The 9,112-nt window shown below is 46.8% G+C and overlaps 2 protein-coding genes across 2 annotated transcripts; one reads left to right on the top strand and one right to left on the bottom strand.

The window, feature by feature from the left end:
* Positions 1 to 719: 719 nt before the first annotated feature.
* LOC131889028 (dnaJ homolog subfamily C member 10-like) lies at positions 720 to 4,170 on the top strand (the record flags this gene model as incomplete). The annotated part of the gene is given in 3 exon segments (XM_059238014.1): positions 720 to 2,500; positions 2,587 to 2,928; positions 3,204 to 4,170. Coding segments are annotated over 3 exon segments (2,415 nt in total). The 3' UTR covers positions 3,497 to 4,170.
* LOC131889029 (eukaryotic translation initiation factor 3 subunit B-like) lies at positions 3,607 to 6,853 on the bottom strand. Its single transcript, XM_059238015.1, has 5 exons — positions 6,394 to 6,853; positions 5,687 to 5,785; positions 4,857 to 5,562; positions 4,652 to 4,773; positions 3,607 to 4,567 (listed from the first exon to the last, which is right to left on the bottom strand). Exons 1-5 carry the CDS (start codon positions 6,685 to 6,687, stop codon positions 3,665 to 3,667), a joined length of 2,124 nt encoding a protein of 707 aa, XP_059093998.1. The 5' UTR covers positions 6,688 to 6,853; the 3' UTR covers positions 3,607 to 3,664.
* Between the last annotated feature and the right edge of the window lie 2,259 nt (positions 6,854 to 9,112).

The following is a 9,112-nucleotide window of genomic DNA, read 5'->3' as shown; positions in this document are numbered from 1 at the left end:
AGAAAAAAAGAAAAGTTTATAGTTTTAAATCTTTTTTAATCTTTCATTCTCATTGCCAGCTTAGTGCTGTTTCATTCCGGTTCATCATGGCTTGTATTCTTTTGCCTGCCATCTCTTCATGCTAATAAAGTTTCTCACCATTAATCGCATAATCGCACCTCTTACACATGGTGTTAACATTGATTAACAATATGTCTATCATGCATGGCAAATGAAATTCTAGCCATTTGACCCACGCTAGATGACGCTGGGAGTATCTTCCAAATGCTGGAATGGATGATCTGGGTCTGGGATATGGCCTGACAGCCCTGCTCTGCAGTGCCCTGTCGAGTATGGAAGACGTTCCCCGCGTACCCCTCCATATGCCCGTTCACGAGGAAGAATTTGATGACGAGGATGCTTCTTTAGGCGAAGTCCCACTGACGAGGTGAGCGGTGATTGGTGGGGATGGGAATGATACATGGCAGAATATAACAAGTCCAGAGAACGTCAGAAATCACCGCCAAGACGTAGACAGGTGCCACAGGTGCTCTACCGAGGAGGCATTACAACATTCTAATACACTACACTACTTCATTGTAGGGTAACGCTAGACATTTGTGTCATTCACTCATACCGGAGTTCCTTGAGGAGACGGGTCCCGCCGAATCGTACTAGAATATAATACACAAGTACATACATATATAGTAGGTCATACTGCGCTCGGCCGATAGGTCGGTCATGAAGCTCTCATGGGCGCATCCCGTCGTCCTCATTAGTCTGATTAGCCTATGGCTTTGGGCGTGCTTGACGGTGGCTCCAGTTTGGGGCGGGGAGGATTACTACGCCATCCTCGGGGTTGGGAAAGAGGCGAATAATCGTGAGATCCGAAAGGCCTTCAAGAAGTTGGCACTCACCCATCATCCCGACAAGAGCAAGGAAGAAGACGCGCAAGAGACGTTCCTCAAGATCAGCAAAGCCTACGAGACCCTGAAGGACGAGGAGAAGCGGAAACGCTACGACAAATTCGGCGAAGAGGACGACGCCGATGGAGGCAACCACCATCCCCGAGGCGGGGGCCAACGCTACCAATCCTGGAATTATTACCATGACGATTTCGGCTTGTACGACGACGATATCGAGATCATCACCTTGGACTATCACGATTTCCGTCGCAGTGTGTCCGAGAGTTTCAACTTCTGGTTCATCAACTTTTACAGCCCACAATGCGGGCATTGTCATGATTTAGCGCCCACATGGCGTCGATTGGCGCGTCTCTTGGACGGGGTCATTCGCGTGGGCGCGGTCAATTGTCAGGACGACTTCATGCTCTGCCGTCAACAGCACATTCAATCCTACCCGTCATTGCTTTTTATCGGTCCGGACGGCACGCATCGATATCGGGGCGTCAAAGAGGAAGAGGAGCTCCTTACGTTCGTTGCCGACCATGTACCCAATCAAGTGTTTCTTCTCACCGAAGTCACCTTTCAAAAGTCCTTGGAGCGGGGTCGCTCTTCAATACCTTGGTTGATCATCTTTTGTTGGAAAGACGATTTCAAATGCCCCGACCAGCAGCACCGGAAGCTCTTGGCCTACATGCTCAGTGGGTTGGCCAATGTGGGCTTACTGGATTGTCAAAAGAACAATCAGTTCTGCGACCAATTCCAGGATGGTCCTCGAACTGAATCCAAGTTCGTTCTCTACCACAGTTTGAAGCAGGTGTTAAGCAAAAGCGATGGGATTGTACTCGACTCGTTCGAGTTCAAGGATGTGGCCGAAGAGGTCATGGAAAAGCTCCCCGCAGTCGATCATCTGGACGAAGAGACGTACGCCCAGCTTCGACTCAAATTGGAAGACGGAATGGGCGTGGGTTGGTTGATTCATTTTGTGTACGGTCCAGATGGACGAACCAAACACGACAAAGTGATCGGATCGAAAATCCCCCAACTCAAGTTTGGAGTAGTGGATTGCATGGAGCAAGCCAGCGCTTGTCGGGAGCTGGGTCTGAAGAAGCCGCATTACGTGCTGTTCAAACGCGACGGCGCCTACGAAATCTACCACGGTCGGGAGAGCCCCGAGGATCTGGCTCAATTTGCTCGTGTCGGCGCACAAGCGCGAACTATGACCACCTTGGTTGGGTCAGACTTTCCCGACATTCTCGAGTCTTCGGCCGTTTTTGTGGACTTTTTCGCTCCGTGGTGCCCGCCTTGTCTGAACTTGTTACCTGAGTTTCGCAAGGCAAGCCTGAATATTGGCGGTAGTATCATGTTTGGTACGGTGGATTGTACCATTCATGTCGCCGTGTGCAATCGCCACAACATCCGCTCATACCCGACCACCATTTTTTTCAATCAAAGCCAGCCGCATTTTTATCACGGAGAACATTCGGCAGCTGCCTTGACGGACTTTGTTCACGATGTGCTAAGGCCGTCGGTGGTGAATCTAGATTACTCCATGTTCCATCAGCTCGTGGAGCGAAAGGAGCCAGATGAGATGTGGCTCATCGATTTCTACGCTCCATGTAAGTTCCATGTAGTAACTCTGCTAGATCTGGCATTCGATCCATTGGCTAGAAGCATGCTCAAATGCAGTTTTTCTCACGTTTAGGGTGTGGTCCGTGTATGCAACTAGCTCCAGAATGGTCCAAGTTGGCCAAGGCGATGAAGAAACTTCCCGAGGTGAAAGTTGGCAAAGTGGATTGCACCAAAGAAGCGGAGCTTTGTAAACAGAACTTGATTCGGAGCTATCCATCCATTCGAATGTTTCCCTTGGACTCCAGAGGAACAGATCGCTATTTGGTCTATACTGGGTTTCAAAGAGATGTCGCCACTCTTCGGACGTGGGTCATGGAACATTTACCCGAGTTGGTAGAGAATTTCACGCCCTTCTTATTTCGACAAGAGGTTGAACATTCGGACAAACCTGCTCTTATCGATTTCTACACGCCGTGTAAGTACACTTCTTCCATATACAAACGACTCGTACGTAGAAGAGACAGAACTTCTGCTGTACGTAGCTGTGGTTCTATCCGCGACTCATTCAACGGACCAGGGCCATCTTGTTAGTTAGTTGTCGAGTTCGCTGAAGTGCTACAAGTCCATTCGACTTATTGTTGTATAGAAATTGATGTTGACCTGTCTGCATGATGCGTGATTCCGAATTTCGTTTTAAGTCGAGTGATTTGCAAGAATTAGATCCTGTATAGATATCCTCCCATTTTGTAGGGTGTGGACACTGTCAGCATTTCGCCCCTGTTTTCGAAGAAGTCGCTTTGGATCTTCGAGGGGAAGTCATATCTGCCAAGATCAATTGCGATCGCTTCCAAAATCTGTGTCGAAGTCAAGGAGTGAAGGCATATCCTACCGTCAAATATTATCCAGGTCTGTCGACCGAGGGCGTAGAACTACCCTCCCGCCATCCTGATGAGATCGTCTCATTCATTCGGAGACAGAACAGGCTCAAAAAATCGGATACTGAAGAAACAAAATCGTTTTCACAAGAACACGATGAACTTTGACTTGTGATCTCGATCTGATACTGCCATTTGAGTGCACAACTGTTATGAAAATGCACTAATCATATTATGCCAAAACTTATTTTAAAAAAGAAGATCAATTTACGCTCGAGTTTTCAGTTATTACATCATGTTTATTCCACATATCATGAGGTTTAAAAGAAAGTCGAATTAATCCACTATGGTCACTTCCTCCTTGACCAAAAACTCGACCACTTCCTCTTCCATGACGGCGTTCTTGACCTCGAGCGTATCCGTGTCCATTCCATTTCTCAATTGGATGCGCATATCTCGATAGGCCTGGAATTGCTCCAATTTCTTGGCTCGGTAGGCCTTGTACTCGTCGTACTTGGCGCGACGCTTGTCTATCAGTTCCTTGGAGGCCTTGGAAGAACGCATCATGTCTTGGGCTTCGAAATCCACGGTGTACTTCTTGAAATTCTTCTTGATCTCCTTGACGTCCTTCTTGGTAAGAAGAGTGGGTGGGCGGGGTCGCCAAAGGAACTGACAGAACTTATCGAGCTGGCATCGTTTGAGAATTTTGCCTTGGAATGACCAGAGCCAGTAGGCGTTGTCAACCTTGTGGCCCCACCAGGACACGCCCGTCATGACGTAGCGACCCGTGGGATCCCACTCAACGTCCGTACACATGAAGTGCTCGCCGGTGTTCATGGTGGTGAAATCGGATGTGTCGACAAACTCGAGCACCCCGCTCATATTCCGGAGCCCAGCCAAAATGATGAATTGACCGCACGGACTCCAGAACAAACAGTTGGCTGTTTTCCGCTCGTACTTCTTCAACAACGCAGGCGTGTGTCCAGTCTTCACGCCGTAGAAGCTCACGTTGAGACTTTGACCCTCGCCATGAATGATAGCGAACTTATGGCCTATGGGTTCCCAGGCGAAAGCCTGCACATTCTCTTTGATTTCCACGCTATCGACAGGAATCTGTTTCTCGCGCATATGGAAGATCTCAAAGTTGTAATAAAGGCCAGCGTACTTGGGACCGTCGTCTCTCTCTCTTCGCAACTTGCTATAACGATCCACTTTCACGCACAGATAGTCGCCACTTTTCTGAAGGACGAAAACAATTCCTTTATGTAAAATCACATGATGTCGAAACCAAGTGGTCTTAGCTAAATGATGGAAAAAAATTACCTGCCAATGCATTTTACAGTCGGCCACATTGAACAGATTCTTGACCCGGACCTCATTCCTAGATGGGATCTCGATTAGTGTCACACGGGCAGGGACATCCTTATCCTCGGCCACCCAGTAAGCTATAAGAATGAACACGCGGTTGGTCATGAGCACTTAAGAAATGAAGCACACACTTGGCAAACAGGCTCCAGGTCAATCTTACCAAGAATATTTTCCGTGGGCGCCCAGGAGAAGTCTTGCATACCGGCCACCTTGATGCTCTTCTTGTCCAACATGCCGAATGAAGGTGTTTCGTAAATGCTAAGCGTGGACTCGTCAGTCATGCGTGCAAAGTATTTGTCGTCATGCGACCATTTAAACAACGGCCACACGGGCGGCCCGTCAGCATTGAAGGCTCGCTTCTTGAGGCCGCTTCGAGCCTCCCAAAAGATCACCGCCGTGGGCTCGTCCGAGATGGGAGCTTGAGGCGCAAACGTGACCACGTACCTCTCACAAGGCGAAAAGTCCACGTATTGAACGCCGGGATGAGATAAGCGCTGGAGCTTGCGGAAGTCCTGTCCACCCCAGATGGCAATCCCGGGGCTGTGAAGTGTGACCAGGAACGTGCCCGAGGGCGACCACTTCAGATAGGTCTCGGTCCAACGGGGTCTCAACTCCAATTGGACGGGATCGGGCTTGGCGTTTTGGTGGATGGCCACCTTTTCGCCGCCCTCATAGATGATACTGAACTGGTCGTAGGCATCCGTGTTGAGCAGCCAGGATTTGAGGTTGCCCTGGTCTTTGTAGGCTTCTTCCTTGGGCGGCTCCCATTCATCCGGGATTGACATGTATTTGTCAAAGTCCGAGAACAAGTTCACGGTGAATTTGTGCTGCTTGTCCAATCGATAATTGTTCAACGAGCGTACAGCCTAAAACCAAACGAACACACCATCGATAAAACAACCTGTACAAAAACATGAATCAAGGTATTGATTGGGGACCAAAGTAGTGAGAAAGAGAGGACGAAGAGGACTGAGAGGCGTGTCTGCTTACCTCGAGGGCGGTGGCGTGGTTGGCATATTCAAGAAACACGTAGCCTTTGCTGGTGCCATTAGCCTCAACCGGATGATGCTCGTTCACAATGTCGCCCACCTAAAACCATCCAATGGGTATCGTTAGTATCTTGAACTTTTGGTTCAGCGACATCGCGATTTTGTCATTCAATTCAATAAATAAATGTCTTTCAATTTTCAAACTAAGTTGGTTCAGTCACCAAAAATAGAAGAAGAATAGAAGATAAAATAATGCTTAAGTGAGTTTGGCTCCTTGAAATTGACTTTGACAAGGCATCTTCACCGCTAAATTCTTCTTGCCATTTGGAGCTTTCAAAATGTGAAATGTTTATCCACGAAACCTGGCACAGAAGAAGGCCTGATGTGATGTGCTTTTTTGTGTATTTAAATCAAAATAAGCCAGCGATGTTAGTGTCAATTGAGGTTGGGATTAAATAAATGTGAAAATTTCCTTCAATTTCTTTCTTAAGGGCTAAGTGATCTAGTAGCAGCTAAATTGGTTCCGAGAGTAGAAGAATGCTCCCATAAACGATGATAAAACGCCCCCCAAAAAGGTATGTTCCCAACTAACTAATGGAAATCTTGGCATGGCTAACGGTTCCAAGTGGCGACTGACTCATGGGTGGAGGATTCCCGCCTTCCAGGCAGGGACGGGACTCTCATCCCAGAATCCGGGCTCTCTCTCACCTGTCCAAACACTTTCGATACGATCTTCTTGAGTTTGTCCAATCGGTCGGGTCCCACTACGGGCGTGCCATCCACCACCACCACCGAGTCCACGCCGTCCGATTCCTTGGGTCGACGAGCCAAGATGTCGCCCATGAGCGCGGCGTCGTCGATCTCGTCCACAAAGTCCGGATCATCGCTGAAATCCGGCTCCTCCTCATAGTCTTCGTCCTCTTCTTCGTCGTCCACCTCGTCCCTGGGGTCCCGACCCTCGGGATCATCCTCATAATCATTCTCCGACATATGTCTCGACATGGTTTCGGGTCGTTTCGATGCAATTCCACTTGCACTTTTCTCCACCGTCCAACGGCAAAACTACTCAGTCCTTGATTCAAGAAGGTAGGCACGCTAGGCACACACCACCGACTCTGGCAACCACCACGATTCAGCTGTAACAGTCTATTCATTCAGTCTCTCCACAGAATGGATGCGAAAAACAAATGCTAGGTACTGCTTGATTTACTAGAAGCAGCTAGAATTGCTGAAGAAAAAGAGCAACGAGGCCAAAAGAGGGGTGGCAATTAAGCCTCCTCCACAGTTTCAGCCCCGTTTTGGATTGGTCTTCTTTTTTTTCAGACCCTGACTTGTGGAGCCAGTGCAGCCAAGTGATTTATTAGCCACCGCGACCCACGTTAGGTATTTCTGCCCAAGTTTCGGGTGTTCAGTACAGTCGTTGGTGCCGGAAATCAAGGTTAACCGCTCAAATGGAAGGCACAGTGGGACATTGGTCTGCTACTTTATTTTATATACGTTTTGTCTTCATATTGCATTCGCTTCATAAGAGTGATCCCAAGTGGAACGAGGGATTAGTGGCAGATACATATAAATTGATCGTGTACTCTTGCTCTTTTTCATAGGGCTTAATTAACTTGATTTACAAATCTTCAATACCTTCGTGAATGCACAAAAACTTCCAGGAAAAAGCCGCGCCGCGAGTTTCAATTCATCCCCGCAAATTTAAGGTGAAAAGCGCAAAATTTGTCCGAAAGCACAAGTTATGGAGGCTCTGGATTCAGCTGAGGCTGACGAGGGGAGAAGGGACCGCGGGGAAGGTGTCGTTTATCGTGGAAACGGAAAAGCCGAAGACTAGGTACAAGTCTAGCCAAAATGGCCAAAGTGACTTCGACTCTTGGGTCAGATATGATTGTCCATGCATGAGATTAATCAAACTACGGCAGTAGTAACGAAATAACAGTAATTCGTTCCTTTGCAGTTACAGTATTAGCGCAGTAGCTCTAATTAGGACTGAAGTGCCAAATTTAACTTTTCTTTGATTTTTTGCTTATTTGATTGGAATTCCAGGATATTGCTTGTTTGCAGATATTTGATCCACATTGGAATAAGTTTAGTGTTGCCAAACCGCCAGGACCTAAGCAGCGAATTTTTATGTTTACTTTTCATTATTTTGCAGGCACTAAGGTAAAGGGTAATAAATGCTTGCATCCAAAAGCTGACTCTTGATTCTCTGCAATCTCTTGATTAGTGTAGAAAAAGAAAGACAAAATCGTCTTCTTTGTCTTTTTCATAACATATGACTCAAAAAAGGAGCGTGACCTGATAGGCACATGTCCAGATGAGGCGGACAGAGTAGTGCCTTGGCAGTTGTTTTTTGGAATGTTCATGATTGTAAGAGGCTAAATAAAGAAATTCATTCAATTCTCGGAATCAGGCCTAAGCCTTGGAGGAAGTGGCCTGAATATTTTGAAACTGCATCTCACTGGCTTATTGAGTTAAACGGACAAAGGACAAAGGGTGGGATACTGGTGGGATCTCTCTATCAAGGCTGTATCACTTTCATCATCATTATCATATTATCTTGGATGCAAATGCTTCTTTGAATTACAAGGACACCCTCATAGAAAATGAAGACCTTTATTTGACATTATCTTGGTGAATAATCTTCGACTGAAACTGACTTGACAACTGGTTCAATGCTTTTGCAAAAGACTTGGCTTGAAACCATTTGATATGTGGTGATGGTTGTTTCACCCACAAGGGAAATGCGATTGCTTTCAATTTTTAATTTCGGATGCAATTTTCCTGTTTATAGCTCTCTTCTGTTATCATGAATTGCTTATCGATGACGTCACGTCAGCTGGCTGTTGTTTTGTATACATCGTTTTGGACACTAGTTGATAAGACCTGACCAAGGACGATGTCATCATGGTAGGGTGGGGGAAACGTAACTTTTATCCAGATGAACCGAATGCATTTTTCTTCACACAAGTTGGACTTAAGTTAGCACAGAAAGCGTTCGCCAATTTTGACCGCAATGGAACATCTGCGTCAAAAGCAATGAGGTCCTAAAACTCAGTACAACTTGCTTAGCGCCACCTTGGTAAGACACAGTGATATTCTATGTAGTAAAGAAGTTGGATGAGCTCGCCAACAAGTATTTTTGGCGCCATACTGTACATTAGAGTCATATGATTGCACCAGTGTGAGCCAAAGCTTAGGTAATTGGCAGTTTTAGCAACTTCTTGGAAGAAGAAGAATCTTTTGGAAGTCCTAAGAATTTTCAACTTTCCCTCCCTTTTGACAAAATCAGTTGCTCCTTCCTGGCCAGCATGGCAATGTCAAGTCCGGTATCACAAGAGTCAGCTTGGCTTTCCGTTTCTTGTTGTGACATTTGAGTTTAAAAACTTCCTGAAGAATCAACCAGAGAACTTCTCTCACCCAA

This window comes from Tigriopus californicus, chromosome 10 (genome assembly GCF_007210705.1).
Source record: "Tigriopus californicus strain San Diego chromosome 10, Tcal_SD_v2.1, whole genome shotgun sequence".
Taxonomy (NCBI): Eukaryota; Metazoa; Arthropoda; class Copepoda; order Harpacticoida; family Harpacticidae; genus Tigriopus; species Tigriopus californicus.
This window is presented reverse-complemented; position numbering and strand designations above follow the sequence as displayed.